The sequence below is a fragment of the Littorina saxatilis genome, linkage group LG5 (genome assembly GCF_037325665.1).
Source record: "Littorina saxatilis isolate snail1 linkage group LG5, US_GU_Lsax_2.0, whole genome shotgun sequence".
Lineage (NCBI taxonomy): Eukaryota > Metazoa > Mollusca > Gastropoda > Littorinimorpha > Littorinidae > Littorina > Littorina saxatilis.
In genome coordinates, this window is record NC_090249.1 from 18,059,701 (window position 1) to 18,075,881 (window position 16,181).

Here is a 16,181-nt window from a genome sequence, read left to right on the forward strand (position 1 = left end):
ATTAGACATTAGAATTCAACATTTTACATATAAAAAATTTCCTCGTAAGAAATAACATACAAGCATTAAAAAAAATATATTAAATTCATAGACAACGACCACTTATAGTTATATATTATAATCTAGAAAAAAAAAAATTTAAAAGATGAAAATACATAAGATAAGTAGTAGACACATAGTTACACATAAAAAGTCTGACAATAAAAGAGAACTTACATAAAAGGTATCATAGTGTGAGCATCCAGTTTGTCTTCCACAGAAATTCTGGACGCAGCCCCTTCCCCTCATATCGTTCTTCAATCAAAAATATTCCAACAAAATATGTCCAACAACGAACAGTTAAAGTGGTTGTTTTTCTTGTTTGTGGAACACACACACACACACACACACACACACACACACACACACACACACACACACACACACACACACTGCACACAAACAAACAAACACACACACACACACACACACACGCGCACACATAAGCAAACAAACAAAACACACACACACACACACACTCACACACACACACACACACTCACATTCACACACACACACACACACACACACACACACACACACACACACACACACACACACACACACACACACACACACACTGACATACGAGTTCATCACATATGTTTTAATCGAGAAACCTTTGAGCAGTGCAATTTACACTGTTTAGTGATGTTTCCTTATGGCCCGTTTCCTCGTTCCTTCTCCAAAAGTCACGATTTCGGCATAATTTTCATTAGGTCAGCACTCATCAAGGTCGCATGCTTTTCATCTCATGTTCAACATTTTAAATTTGTTTTGTAGATTCAAAGGCACAGCTCTTCTTGTGGAAAACAGTTTTGGAATAACGCTATCCCTACACTTGGTCACATACCACAAATCAACGCCCTGATTTGTTCACGTAACGGGGTTTTATTTTTAAAAGAATTAATTTATGAAAATCAGTCCTTGTGAAAACAGTTCTCGAATAACCCCATCCCTACACTTGGTCACATACCACAAATCAACGCCCTGACTTTTTTACGTAACGGGATTTTTTTGTATAAAATAATTAATTTATGAAAATCTCTCTCTTTAAAGCAAACGCCTGGCCAAGCCTGAGATTGTGGCATACGAAGAACTGTTCTTTTAAGGTTCATATTTTGAAGAAAAAAGACTTTTTTTCTGTTAAGTTGTTCAACACTGAGGGTACTTTTCAAACGAAAACACCCGAAAGATGTGCCACATGACAGAAAAGGTGCATGCATATGTCAACGTTTTGTGCGATTTCAATTAATTGTCGTTTCTCGTTGTTCTGTTCATATTTATTTAGACTTTAGGCTTTTTTCAGATGCTAAATCGTCTTTTTTGGTAACCAGTCGTTCAAAGTAAAAAAGACACAAAATGATAAAACATCATTTATGATGCAAAGGAGACGGCTATACTACGAAGTCCCTGCATGTGAACGAAGAATATTCGTACAATCATGAGAGTTGACAACGCACAATAACAAGAAATAGATATAGGGAAGGAAAAAGGATTTGCAAAACAAAGAAACAAACAGCTGGAGTATATCAACTATACAAAAAAATTACAATTTACCGACAAAAAACCCAACTGACATTGACCTCTTTATGAGCATCAGACACATGACTGCTACTGAGCTTTCTATTTAATCAGACGAAAACTATGCACACAGATCAAAGACCGTAAACATTTAAATTTAAATAAAAATATCTGAACGAAGTACACTTTCGTAACTCATACTCGGGAGTGAAAAGTTCACGGAAGCGAATACAATACTTTGACTTTGTTGTTTTGCCCACTCACTGAGACATTTTCTCACCTGAAAACAGAAGTCATGCGTAGAATCATACGTTGTTACATAGAGAATACTACATGGCTTGCTGTGTCGTACCAGATATACACGAGTTGTTTTTTTAAATATTGAACTGCGAGCGAAAGCGAGCTGTTCACTATTTGAAAAAGCAACGAGTGTAAATCTGGTACGACACAGCAAGCCATGTAGTATTCTGTTTATCCTGCATACTGTACTTACGTGTATTTTACTCAAAACGTCCCGCAGTCGAGGCAGCCACACTGAAGACACTTGATTTCGAACCTCGACTCTCTTCCAAAGCCTCGTGCAATCTATTACGTCAAAGCAAAGAAACGTCACTCTGGAAAGTGTGGCGTGACGTGTTTGTTCTAAAAATTCATCAAGGAGAATTAACGATCGAGGGCATTTTTTTCTACAATAGCGTTTGTCTCGGTGACTTTGGCATCCTTAGTAGTGGCAAAAAACAGGTCCCTGCCAGACTTGCTTGACATGACCTCATTTACATGATATATACACGTGTGATTTGAACGATTATTATCTCATGAGTATCTCTCTCACGTATGTAGGATAAATCCCTTTATGGTGCGAACGCATTTTACAATATAAACTCGGCAAAATAAATCTTGCACCCATTTTCGCACCCCAATTAAAACATTGATTCTTTAAATGGCGTTAATTGATAGCCAAAAGTATGTGCGCACGGTTGCGTTTGTTTCCATTTTTATCCTTCAAACTCAAGAGAAGTCGAAGCTTTTTTTATATATATATATCCGCACTTCACCGACGATGCCTTACTCAGGAGCTCTTTGTCTTGACCTCTCAGGTCGCCTTGTTACAATTTTGAGTTTTAAACATTCCCAAGTAAACATCAAACGCTAACAAATTGTTTGCTTCTCACATAAATAAACACAAAAAAGAGGAATTTGTTGCCGTGATGGGAACAAGAAGTGTGTAATGCTTAAGTGCAGATTATGCTTGCGCAGTTTCAGCGGCACAGACGACACACTGCCTATTATTTTTGCCGCGATAGGGATTATGACGAGTACTTGGCCTGGGTTTTTTTCACGCAACGTGTAGCGGGCTGGGATAATCTGCAGTGCGTCGTCTGTGCCGCTGACTCTGCGCAGGTATAATCTGTCCCTTAAAGGTACAAGTTCTCTCCTTCTTGGTCAGCAACTACGTACACCGCCACACATTTCAATATATTTTTAAAATTAGACAAATGTATGGTTAATTCATTTAATTAGTTAATGTTTTCTTCATAAGAATTTCAATTTTTTTCTTTTCTTTCTTTCTTTTTCTTTTCTTTTTACATTTAGTCAAGTTTTTGAGTCACTTGAGAAAAAGTGACTCTATGTAATCGGTCAGTGTTAGTCTGTCCGGCCGGCCGTCCGGCCGGCCGTCCGGCCGGCCGTCCGTAGACACCACCTTAACGTTGGACTTTTCTCGGAAACTATCAAAGCGATCGGGCTCATATTTTGTTTAGTCGTGACCTCCAATGACCTCTACACTTTAACGATGGTTTCGTTGACCTTTGACCTTTTTCAAGGTCACAGGTCAGCGTCAAAGGAAAAATTAGACATTTTATATCTTTGACAAAGTTCATCGGATGTGATTGAAACTTTGTAGGATTATTCTTTACATCAAAGTATTTACATCTGTAGCCTTTTACGAACGTTATCAGAAAAACAAGGGAGATAACTAGCCTTTTCTGTTCGGCAACACACAACTTAACGTTGGGCTTTTCTCGGAAACTATAAAAGTGACCGGGCTCAAATTTTATGTGAACGTGACTCCCAGTGACTGTCACAACCCGAGGTGTTAGAGATGCAGAAGAAGCTTAAACAGGCTTTTTGTAGATACACGAGATGATGTAATTGTTATATGTTTGAGTGTATATAATAATTGTGTTATTTACAACATAAGCATTGGAGTCCAAACACTATTGTAGAATGTATGCGTGTGGGATGTGAGATGCTTTACGCCTGTAACTTCGCGTATTTGCAAGTTTGTGTCCGAATCGTGGAACGGGCTATAGTCACCCGGTAACGCGCGGTGAACAAACCAGGTCAAGCTGCAGAAAACGAAAGTTTGTAAATATTTGTTGGGCACAGTCGTGCAAATTAAATAATGTTCATTTTACCTGGTAAGATAATATAGTGTAATGCATAAATTATATTATAGCGTATCTATAGGCTATTTAGTAAGAGAAGAATTAACATAGTCCGGGTCAGCGGTGTACGAATACACTTTGGCACCCCGTCAGCGAACTAGCACGGTTTTGGTTCAGTGCTACCCGAGAGAGTCAACGGTACGGTTGCAGACGTACTGGCGGGCGCGAGTACTCCATCACCCGGCGGTTTTTTACGGTGAGCGTTGTCATTGACTTGGCGGGTGGACTATTGTTTCGAATTGCTGTGGCTGAGTAGATGTCGTTGTCTAATGTTTGTTTTGTTTGTGTTTACGTTTCAGTAGTGTTGTAATATTGTGGGACACGGTGATTTTGAAGCGTGTTTATGTCCGTGGGAATGTGCACGGGAAATATGAGAATTACATCGACCGGCCCATTACTACCTATTCGTATAGGGAGCCTCGGGATTTACATGTATATTAATGCATGTTTGGAAGTGATATGCAGTGAACATACAGTGGAATTATATGTGTGTAATTATTTGCACATAACTGTTAAATATTCGTTTACACGGAATATCACATTTTATACAAGATGGCGGTCTACTTTCCGACAACTTTTGTATCCTTATGTTATTGAGCATGTTGTTTTATACCTTCATATTATAGTGTGTAATATTACGCGGGGAGTTATCATACATGTGGGGATATGGGTGTTGTGTCATGCAATTGTGGTTGCGTAATGTAATGTTAAAGTTGGATACCACAATCTAACATTTAGTGAACGTTTGTCCAGTTATTTGTAACATATCACATGGCGTATATGGTCATGATAAATACAATAAGTTTATAGGTTTAAGCAAACTATAAATCTATATTGTAAAGCCCCGTTGTATAGCTAATGTATTAAATAATTATCCTTTTCCATACATGGTTACTTGGTGTAAAGTTTCGATCTTGATGTCCATCGGTATGATGCGCTAAAGGTTTGCATCACCGATGAACACTAACACAACCATCGATACACGCCAGGTAGCTAGGGATGTTATTGTTCAGTATTAACGTGCTGATTTTATTTACATGCAGTTGGCCGGAGAGAGAACGGAGGAGGGACGTATGTTCACGTGAAGGCGTTGAGATCTGGACAGATGGGACGCTGTCAGGAGGCGACTACGGCTCACAGCAACGCAAGAAGAGCGGCGTGGGTTACTCCGACCAGTAGATTCCACCCAGAGTGTACGCAGGACCACCAGAAGACAGCATGAGGAAGGAGTCTGGTCAACTCTACATGCCTAGGAATCTGGGGAACAGCTCCGAAGGACTGGAGCTGGGTTCGACGTGCTTAGGCAGTCGGGGACCTTTCTAGGGGGTCAGAATCAGGAAGCTGCGGCCTTCTGAGGAGGGAAGGACATGTGAGGCCTTGGTGGGCGTTGTGTATCCCGAAAAAGCTAAGTACTCTGTCGTGGTTAAAGCATGTGTCTGTGTTCGTGTAATTTGGTGATGCGACCTTATTGAGCGCCGTATACTAACAGGCTATTTAACCATAGGGGGGGTGCTTAGGACTGGAGTTCCAGGATAATTTCATGTGAATTCATGTGTTGTCAATTTTCGTAGTATTTGTAGAGTGTACACGTTAAATGTGTGGATGTTTCGTGCATAAATTTGTGTTTATTATATAAAGCTTATAAGTTACATGTGGTTCCTTTAGTCTTTTTATACATAGTGATGTCTGTCTCCACTTGTAAACTTTCTTGGGTGTGCGTTAGTGAGTGAGGTGTATGTTTGCGTGTGATCCCAAGATTGCTCAATCTTGTGGAGTTAAGTCGTCACGTGTCAATGGTGGAGATGCCGGGGACCCATGAGTGATATGCTTTCGAGGCGAAGCTCTAGGACCCTTTAGATTTTTTTTTTTTTTTTGGAACCAAATTTGTTTGTTGTTGTGTTTGTTTGTGTTGTTGGCATAGTTTGTGTGTGGTGTTTGTTGGTTTGTGTGAGGTAGTGGTGACCGTTTGATTTGAAATGTGGTGACTGTTTAGACATCCCGTGGGTGGTTGGAGGGGACTGGACATCTCTCAGCGGTTGAGAGGTGTTGGGTTACTTAGCCACAAAGGATTCATCTTTAGTCCATCCGTTAAAGTCAGACGGCGCCACTGAAGCAGATCGAACTAGCAAATACGCATGTATTCTATATTCGGATTCGGTTAAAGTAAAGTTTCATTCCGGTATTACGCTAAGGCTATGTGGCTATTGATTGTGGTAAAGTATAACCAAATGTCAATAACTTACGCGGATTTCGTCCGATTTCTCGGTGGGCTTCGGTACGCAGTTTGATGCGTTTTCCTTTCGCGTGCATGCAAATATTTTTTCAAGTAGCGCGTTTTCATCTGAAATGGCGACGGGAGGTGATAGTGTGGATTCTCCGGTGTCAGGGCGACTTAGGTCACAGGATGTGCCGACTGATAGTTTAACCGGATTAGTTACATCTGAACTCATGAGGAAGGCAAAATCAACTCGAGAGAAGCTTCTACATAGTCCAGGACGTGAAGAAGGGGAGTCCATTACGTACTACCAGAAGTTCATGACTTTAGGAACGCAGATGGAGTTGAAGGGAGATAGTCTTCGAGCATTCGCCGACGCTAAGATAAAGGAGATAGAGGACGTACGGGCCAACAAGGAGAGGTTGAGCTTAGAGAAGAAGAAATTGGCGATGGAGGAAAGGAAGCTGGAAGAAGCACGGGTGGAAGCTCAGAAGCAACGCGAGTTCGAGGAGAGTATAGCCCAGAAGCAGCGTGAGATGGAGGAAAAGAAACTGGGAGAAGCACGTGAAGAGGCCCAAAAGCAGCGTGACTTTGAGGAGGCCAAAGTTCAACGTATGGAAAGAATGGAGTCTGAAAGAATCGATGAGATGAAGAAACTTCAAGATGAAGCACAGAGGCACGCAGAACGATTAGAGGAACAAAGGGCAAATAATCAACGAGCTCATCAGAAGGCGAGGGATGGAATGGTAGAATCTACCAAAGTAACACTTCCTGCATTCGACGAGAACAAGGAGGATATAGAAGCTTATCTTACCAAATTCGAGAGATTCGCAGAGGAGTTAGACTGGGACCAGACAACATGGGCGAGACGCGTGAGTACCAAACTCAACGTGAAAGCGACGACCTTGATTGGGGATATGTCGAAGGAGGACGCTCGAGATTACCAGTTAGTGAAGAAAGAGTTACTGAGAGGATTCCGGTGTACAGCAGAATCGTACCGAGAGAAGTTCAGGGCAGCAAGAAGGAAGAGCGAAGAAACGTTTTCAACCTACGTGAGCCGGATAACGCGGTACCTGCACAGTTGGATGGACCTAGCGGAAAAACAACGAACTTACAAGGACCTCTTCGACCTGGTTCTTTTGGAACAGTTGCTTACTGGCATCCCGCAGTCTGTCGCTACGTTCATTCGACAGTCCAAAGCCACCAATGTAGCTGATTCAGTTGAGCAAGCTCAATGTTTCGTGGATGCACGTCCTGGTTTCGACTCATCACAGAAAGGGGGGAAAAACCAAGATAAAGGAAACAATGGGAAGACAGACAGTAAGGTGCAACTTACCCAGGGACAAAGGGTAAAAGATAGTACTGTCAAATGTTTCGGATGTGGAGGGGATCATTTCATAAGGAATTGCCCGGAAGCGGGGAAGCCGAGGGGTGGCGGAGAAATGTATGGGGCAGGCATACAATGTCACAAATGTCATAAGTTCGGACATGTCAAGAGGAACTGTCCAGGAATAACCTCTTATCATCAGTCCAGAACCGGAGGAGACTGCAGTGAGAGAAGTTTTCTTGATGCGGGAGGTAGAAGCGAATTACAAGATCCATTCAGGGTTATGTGGGAAGTGTGATCGTCGTACTCAGGGAGAAACTTTCGACATGACAGTTAGGGTGAACGGGAAGGCAGTGGTAGCCATACGTGACACGGGAAGCCCAATGCTGTGTGTTAGCGCTGACCTCATCGACCCGGCTACGTACACAAACAGGACAAGAGAAGTGTCAGGAGTGTTTGAAGAGCAGGGAACAGTACAGGCTCCCATAGCCATCGTGAAGTTAGAATCTTCGGTGTTTGTAGGGAACGTGGAAGCTGTCGCTATTCAGAATATGGCAATTCCTGTATTGATAGGAAACTACATGGTCCTGCCAAATGGAAAGGAAGTGAGAGTTCCGGTGTACGGAAAGAAACATGTAATTCCATCTTTGTGCGCAGCAGTTCAGACACGAGGACAAGCAAGGAGAGACGAGAGAGGGAATCTAACATTGAAGATTAATGGAGTCCCCTTGGCACAAAGGACCTGTGCTGAAATGGCTCAAGCACAAGAAGAGGATCCACACCTAAAACGTGTGCGCGAGTTGGCGGTGGAAAAGAAGCCATGGCGTCAACAAGGAACCGGGAATGTTCGATTCGTGATACGTAAAGCTTTGTTGTACAGAGAATACTCAGGTGCAGATGGAGTGGATCACCGACAGTTAGTGGTGCCCAGTGAGTTCCAGAATGAGGTGATGAGATTAGCTCACGATGCACCCATGGCAGGACACCTAGGGGGAACGAGAACCAGGAATAGGATATGGACAGAATTCTATTGGCCTGGTATGTGCCCCGACATCAGACGATACGTGGCATCATGTGACGCTTGCCAGAGAACTACGGCAAAAGGGAAAGTGAAGCCAGTACCATTGGAAAGAATGCCGTTGATCGATGTCCCGTTCAAGCAGGTAGCGGTGGACATCATAGGGCCGATTCATCCGCCGTCAGACCGAGGACACCGTTTCATACTGGTAACAGTAGACTATGCCACCCGGTATCCTGAAGCAACCCCTCTCAAGAAAATCGATACACCACATGTGGCGGAAGCATTGTGGGAGAACTGGACCAGAGTGGGCATACCTGAAAAAGTGTTGTCAGATAACGGTACCCAGTTCAAGAGCGAAATGATGCAGGAGGTGTACAACCTGATGTCAGTACATGGAATGTACACAACTCCATACCACGCACAATGCAATGGTCTAGTTGAACGTTTCAATGGTACGCTGAAACAGATGCTGAAACGACTCTGCCAGGAGCAACCCAAGGAATGGGACAGGTTCATTCCGGCGTGTTTGTTTGCATATAGGGAAGTTCCTCAGGAGTCGTTAAAATTCTCACCGTTTGAACTACTCTATGGGCGAACTGTGAGGGGACCTATGCAGGTATTACGGAAGCTGTGGACCAAGGAAGAGACAGACCAAGAAGTGAGAACCACTGCCGAGTACGTTGTGGACCTGCGGAATCGAGTTGAGGAGACATGCAGGATTGCCAGAGAAAACCTCGGGAAGGCGACAGAGCGATACGCAAGGGCAGCGGACAGGAAGGCAGAAGACAGACAATTCAAGGAAGGAGATGAGGTGTTGCTGCTTCTTCCAATGAAAAAGAACAAGCTGGAAATCGCTTGGCGTGGACCTTACGTCATCAAGGAGCGATGCGGCATGAACGACTACCGGATTCAAGTGGGGAGTAAAAAGAAATTATTCCACGTCAACCTCTTGAAGAGATACGTCAGGAGGAGAGAGATCCCAGCGGTTGTAGGAGTGGTGCTGGAAGAAGAGGAACAGGAAGAAGTGCCTGAAGTCTCAGCAGGACAGAACACCATTCCATTAGTGCCATTAGAAGCGGGAGGGGGAACCCAAAACAAAGAAGGAAGTACGCAGGTTTTTGGGAATGCTCGGTTTCTATAGAAGGTACGTGCCACATTTCTCGGAAATTGCCCTACCACTGACGAACTTGACCAAGGGAAAGAAGTTCGAGGCAATCGAGTGGACACCGGCTTGTCAGGAAGCATTCGAGCGCTTGAAGGAAACTCTGGTCAGCCAACCTGTGGTACGATTGCCTGACCCCGAGAAAGCATTTGTGCTACGGACTGATGCGTCAGATGTGGGACTAGGCGCGGTGCTGTTGCAAGCAGATGAAAAGGGTGACCTGCAACCAGTGAGCTATGCCAGCAAAAAACTGATTCCTGCGGAAATCAACTACTCCACAATCGAGAAGGAATGCCTTGCAATGGTGTGGGGGATAAGGAAATTCGAGCCCTACCTTTTTGGGCAACATTTCACTTTGATGACAGATCACCAACCATTGCAGTACCTGCAGCAGGTAAGACCACACAACGGGAGGTTGACGAGATGGGCTCTGCAGTTGCAAGCTTATTCTTTCCGAGTGCAGACCATCAAAGGAGTGAACAACGTGGACGCTGACTTCATGAGTCGGGTTGCTCTTGATATATAGGGTGCTCACTGTTGGTGGTTACCGTTAGTTCGAGCTGGTGGTGGAGGTGTGTCACAACCCGAGGTTTAGAGATGCAGAAGAAGCTTAAACAGGCTTTTTGTAGATACACGAGATGATGTAATTGTTATATGTTTGAGTGTATATAATAATTGTGTTATTTACAACATAAGCATTGGAGTCCAAACACTATTGTAGAATGTATGCGTGTGGGATGTGAGATGCTTTACGCCTGTAACTTCGCGTATTTGCAAGTTTGTGTCCGAATCGTGGAACGGGCTATAGTCACCCGGTAACGCGCGGTGAACAAACCAGGTCAAGCTGCAGAAAACGAAAGTTTGTAAATATTTGTTGGGCACAGTCGTGCAAATTAAATAATGTTCATTTCACCTGGTAAGATAATATAGTGTAATGCATAAATTATATTATAGCGTATCTATAGGCTATTTAGTAAGAGAAGAATTAACATAGTCCGGGTCAGCGGTGTACGAATACACTTTGGCACCCCGTCAGCGAACTAGCACGGTTTTGGTTCAGTGCTACCCGAGAGAGTCAACGGTACGGTTGCAGACGTACTGGCGGGCGCGAGTACTCCATCACCCGGCGGTTTTTTACGGTGAGCGTTGTCATTGACTTGGCGGGTGGACTATTGTTTCGAATTGCTGTGGCTGAGTAGATGTCGTTGTCTAATGTTTGTTTTGTTTGTGTTTACGTTTCAGTAGTGTTGTAATATTGTGGGACACGGTGATTTTGAAGCGTGTTTATGTCCGTGGGAATGTGCACGGGAAATATGAGAATTACATCGACCGGCCCATTACTACCTATTCGTATAGGGAGCCTCGGGATTTACATGTATATTAATGCATGTTTGGAAGTGATATGCAGTGAACATACAGTGGAATTATATGTGTGTAATTATTTGCACATAACTGTTAAATATTCGTTTACACGGAATATCACATTTTATACAAGATGGCGGTCTACTTTCCGACAACTTTTGTATCCTTATGTTATTGAGCATGTTGTTTTATACCTTCATATTATAGTGTGTAATATTACGCGGGGAGTTATCATACATGTGGGGATATGGGTGTTGTGTCATGCAATTGTGGTTGCGTAATGTAATGTTAAAGTTGGATACCACAATCTAACATTTAGTGAACGTTTGTCCAGTTATTTGTAACATATCACATGGCGTATATGGTCATGATAAATACAATAAGTTTATAGGTTTAAGCAAACTATAAATCTATATTGTAAAGCCCCGTTGTATAGCTAATGTATTAAATAATTATCCTTTTCCATACATGGTTACTTGGTGTAAAGTTTCGATCTTGATGTCCATCGGTATGATGCGCTAAAGGTTTGCATCACCGATGAACACTAACACAACCATCGATACACGCCAGGTAGCTAGGGATGTTATTGTTCAGTATTAACGTGCTGATTTTATTTACATGCAGTTGGCCGGAGAGAGAACGGAGGAGGGACGTGTTGTTCACGTGAAGGCGTTGAGATCTGGACAGATGGGACGCTGTCAGGAGGCGACTACGGCTCACAGCAACGCAAGAAGAGCGGCGTGGGTTACTCCGACCAGTAGATTCCACCCAAAGTGTACGCAGGACCACCAGAAGACAGCATGAGGAAGGAGTCTGGTCAACTCTACATGCCTAGGAATCTGGGGAACAGCTCCGAAGGACTGGAGCTGGGTTCGACGTGCTTAGGCAGTCGGGGACCTTTCTAGGGGGTCAGAATCAGGAAGCTGCGGCCTTCTGAGGAGGGAAGGACATGTGAGGCCTTGGTGGGCGTTGTGTATCCCGAAAAAGCTAAGTACTCTGTCGTGGTTAAATCATGTGTCTGTGTTCGTGTAATTTGGTGATGCGACCTTATTGAGCGCCGTATACTAACAGGCTATTTAACCATAGGGGGGGTGCTTAGGACTGGAGTTCCAGGATAATTTCATGTGAATTCATGTGTTGTCAATTTTCGTAGTATTTGTAGAGTGTACACGTTAAATGTGTGGATGTTTCGTGCATAAATTTGTGTTTATTATATAAAGCTTATAAGTTACATGTGGTTCCTTTAGTCTTTTTATACATAGTGATGTCTGTCTCCACTTGTAAACTTTCTTGGGTGTGCGTTAGTGAGTGAGGTGTATGTTTGCGTGTGATCCCAAGATTGCTCAATCTTGTGGAGTTAAGTCGTCACGTGTCAGTGACCTCTACACTTTGACGTCTGCTTTGGTGACCTTTGACCTTTTTCAAGGTCACAGGTATGTCTTGAAGGAAAAAAATTGAAATATCATATCTCTGAAACTATCCATCGGATTTGATTCAAACTTTATAGGATTATTCTTTACATCAAATTATTTACATCTGTATTGTGTTGTGAATAGCAATTTCTTCCTGTCCATCTGATGCCTCATATAATATTCAGAACTGCGAAAGTGACTCGATCGAGCGTTTGCTCTTCTTGTTACTAAATGTTTTGACATAGAGGGGGAATCGAGACGAGGTTCGTAGTGTGTGTGTGTGTGTGTGTGTGTGTGTGTGTGTGTGTGTGTGTGTGTGTGTGTGTCTGTGTCTGTGTCTGTCTGTCTGTGTGTGTGTCTGTCTGTGCGTGTGTGTGTGTAGAGCGATTCAGACCAAACTACTGGACCGATCTTTATGAAATTTGACATGAGAGTTCCTGGGAATGATATCCCCGGACGTTTTTTTCTTTTTTTCGATAAATACCTTTGATGACGTCATATTCTGCTTTTTGTAAAATTGATTGAAATTTTGGCCAAGCAATCTTCGACAAAGGCCGGACTTCGGTATTGCATTTCAGCTTGGTGGCTTAAAAATTAATTAATGACTTTGGTCATTAAAAATCTGAAAATTGTAAAAAAAAAAAAAATTTATAAAACGATCCAAATTTACGTTCATCTTATTCTTCATCATTTTCTAATTCCAAAAACATATAAATATGTTATATTTGGATTAAAAACAAGCTCTGAAAATTAAAAATATAAAAATTATGATCAAAATTAATTTTCGAAATCAATTTAAAAATTTCATCTTATTCCTTGTCGTTTCCTGATTCCAAAAACATATAGATATGATATGTTTGGATTAAAAACACGCTCAGAAAGTTAAAACGAAGAGAGGTACAGAAAAGCGTGCTATCCTTCTCAGCGCAACTACTACCCCGCTCTTCTTGTCAATTTCACTGCCTTTGCCACGAGCGGTGGACTGACGATGCTACGAGTATACGGTCTTGCTGAAAAAATTGCATTGCGTTCAGTTTCATTCTGTGAGTTCGACAGCTTGACTAAATGTTGTATTTTCGCCTTACGCGACTTGTTTTATTCTCTATTGCTAGTTCGCCCATATGGTGTGTGCGTCTGTGGGCGCTTGTCCAGCTATGTTTGTCTGTGTGTGCATCTCGGCTATCTCTATGTAATTCTGGTGTGCATGTGAGAGGTCTTATATTTCTTGTTATTCAACTTGGTGGTTAAATACTTGCTATGCCCTTGTTGTTGTTGTTGTTGTTGTTGTTGTTGTTGTTGTTGTTGTTGTTGTTGTTGTTGTTGTAATTGCTTTATATGTTAATCATATTCCTCATCCGCATGCCCCTACAGGGCCCCATGTGATGAGGTGGAATAAAACCTTGAAAAACCTTGAAATTTCTCAGCGCTGTTCGCCCATTCTCAGTAATGAGGCGCAATTGCTGTCGCCTTGCAGGGGCGGACGAGGGGGGGGGGGGGTTTCTGGGGTTTCCGGAACCCCCCCCCCCCCCCAGCCAAAAAAAAATTAAAAAAGTGGTTTTTTTGGGTATTAATCAGTGACAAAATCTGCTGCCTGAAACTGGTAATGATCATCCTAAGAATGCACCAGATTGCACCATTTTGCATCCTTTTTTTCAACATTTTCCGGGGGGGGCATGCCCCCGGACCCCCCTAGCAAGCTTGGCGCTTTGCGCCGTCGGCTCGGCGCTCCGCGCCTTCACACCCATATCTTCACAATATACTTTTGGAACCCCCCCCCCCCCCCCCATAAAATGAACTGATCCGCCCCTGCCTTGTGTTATTTGTAAAGCACGAATAATGTTCAATACTTTTAAACTGTCATTATGTGCATTTGTATGTGGCGACCTTTCACAGTAAATAGCTGGGACCTCCGAATGATAAAAGCGTTACAATCTTGCTGAGAATGCCTCGAAACGATACATACCTTACTGTCGCTCAGTCGTGCAACAATCTTACTCGTTTATCATCGACATATACTGCTGACTTTGAACAAAACTGTGAAACATGGAAGGAAAAGAAGAGAAACAAAGAAAGATATAGCAAGTCGCGTAAAGCGAAATGAATACAGTTAGTCAATCTGTCGACTAATGCAACTGAACGCACTGCATTTTTTTCACCAAGACTTCACCGATTCTCAACAACTCTCTCTCTGTCTCTCTCTCTGTCTCTCTCTCTGTCTCTCTCTCTCTCTCTCTCTCTCTCTCTCTCTCTCTCTCTCTCTCTCTCTCTCTCTCTCTCTCTCTCTCTCTCTCCCCCCCCCCCCCCCTAAACTCGGGGGTGGCGACATGGGGGGTCTTTACGGACACACTGAGTGGTACAGCTAGAGAGCGCAACGAACTTGCACAGAACAAAGAAAGAGAAGAAGAAGGAGACGAAGAAGACTAAACTCGACAGGAGGTTCATGGAGCGCACATGTATTCCTTAAAACAACAAGTCCGTTTGTTCTCAAGCTTTGTCGCAAACACGACAACACACTGTGTCCTTCTACTCCTTCCTCCCGCCACCGGGCTCCTGGCCAGATTTGACAGGGACGCTTGCCAACTAGCCAGCCAACCAGCCTCTGTTCCTCAGTTCCCAACGTCCCCAAGCACTGACCGGACACATCGCACAGGATGTCAAACAGCTTGTATGCATGCCAAGACTCTGGAAGTAGGTGTTTGCTCGTACACGTGATTGGTCCACGTGCACTGGAATTATAGAGGGGGTCGGGGGGGGGGGGGGGGTCGGAAGGGGGGGGGGGGGTAGGAAACGATGACGTGGGCGAAGTTTATGTGTGACGCTTCCGTTACTACGTCATAGTTTCCAGAACAACGGAGAAGAGTTTATGGTGCCGTGTAAATAGTGAACGGACGGAAGGACGGACAGACTTTTTCAAACACACTTTCGCTGGTAGCTGGGGTACGTGCGGACGAACAGACACTAGGGCTTCTTGTGCTAAATGCATATTCCAATCAGCACGCTGAATCTGAGACACAGATGCCCAGAAACAGAGCTGTAAATAGACAGATATGGGTTATATGATTCGAGTTTTACGCCCTCACGGCTTTTGATGAGATACACACGTGTATGCGTTTAAACCGCGAAGAGTCCGTGCATTGCAGAACTTGCAGGAAGCAACATCCACCAACGACATCCACCAACACCAACGACATCCACCCTCACGATGGTGAAGTAGACTGTATCAGATTTGTACGGTCAAAAAGAGCCCAGTTTAAAGTAGATGGCAAAATGATCCCCTACTACGCGGCTATAGGTCAAAATACGTTAATTGTAGGCCTACCATTAATAATTATTCTGACAATGGTGCAGTAAACTGGTGCAGATCTGTACGGGCAACAAAAGAAGAGTTGGAACTATAGGTGGCAACACTATCCCCGTCTACACCATAGATCGAACTACCTTAATCATACCATTAATTTTGACGATGGTGACTGAGAAGACTGGTGCGGCAGACTTGTAGGTCCAACAATGGAAGAGTTGAAACCAACTGGCAAAAGTATCTCCTTCTACACAATAGGTCTAAATACTTCAACTATAGGCCTACTATTAAAGCCTGTTCGCTGCCAGTAAACATTTGTAGACAAAGCATTACCTGTACTTACTTGATTTGACAACTCACAATGTACCCTCCTC

General features: G+C 43.3%; 1 protein-coding gene and 1 long non-coding RNA gene across 2 annotated transcripts; both read left to right on the top strand.

The window, feature by feature from the left end:
- The first annotated feature begins 3,989 nt into the window (after window positions 1–3,989).
- LOC138965929 (cilia- and flagella-associated protein 45-like) lies at window positions 3,990–7,850 on the top strand. The gene is made up of 2 exons (XM_070338009.1): window positions 3,990–4,206; window positions 5,054–7,850. Exon 2 carries the CDS (start codon window positions 6,357–6,359, stop codon window positions 7,848–7,850), a length of 1,494 nt encoding a protein of 497 aa, XP_070194110.1. The 5' UTR covers window positions 3,990–4,206; window positions 5,054–6,356.
- Window positions 7,851–9,645: 1,795 nt separating this feature from the next.
- LOC138966455 (uncharacterized) lies at window positions 9,646–12,328 on the top strand. The gene is made up of 2 exons (XR_011455694.1): window positions 9,646–10,874; window positions 11,722–12,328. It is a non-coding gene; the product is annotated as an uncharacterized lncRNA (long non-coding RNA).
- Window positions 12,329–16,181: the final 3,853 nt, after the last annotated feature.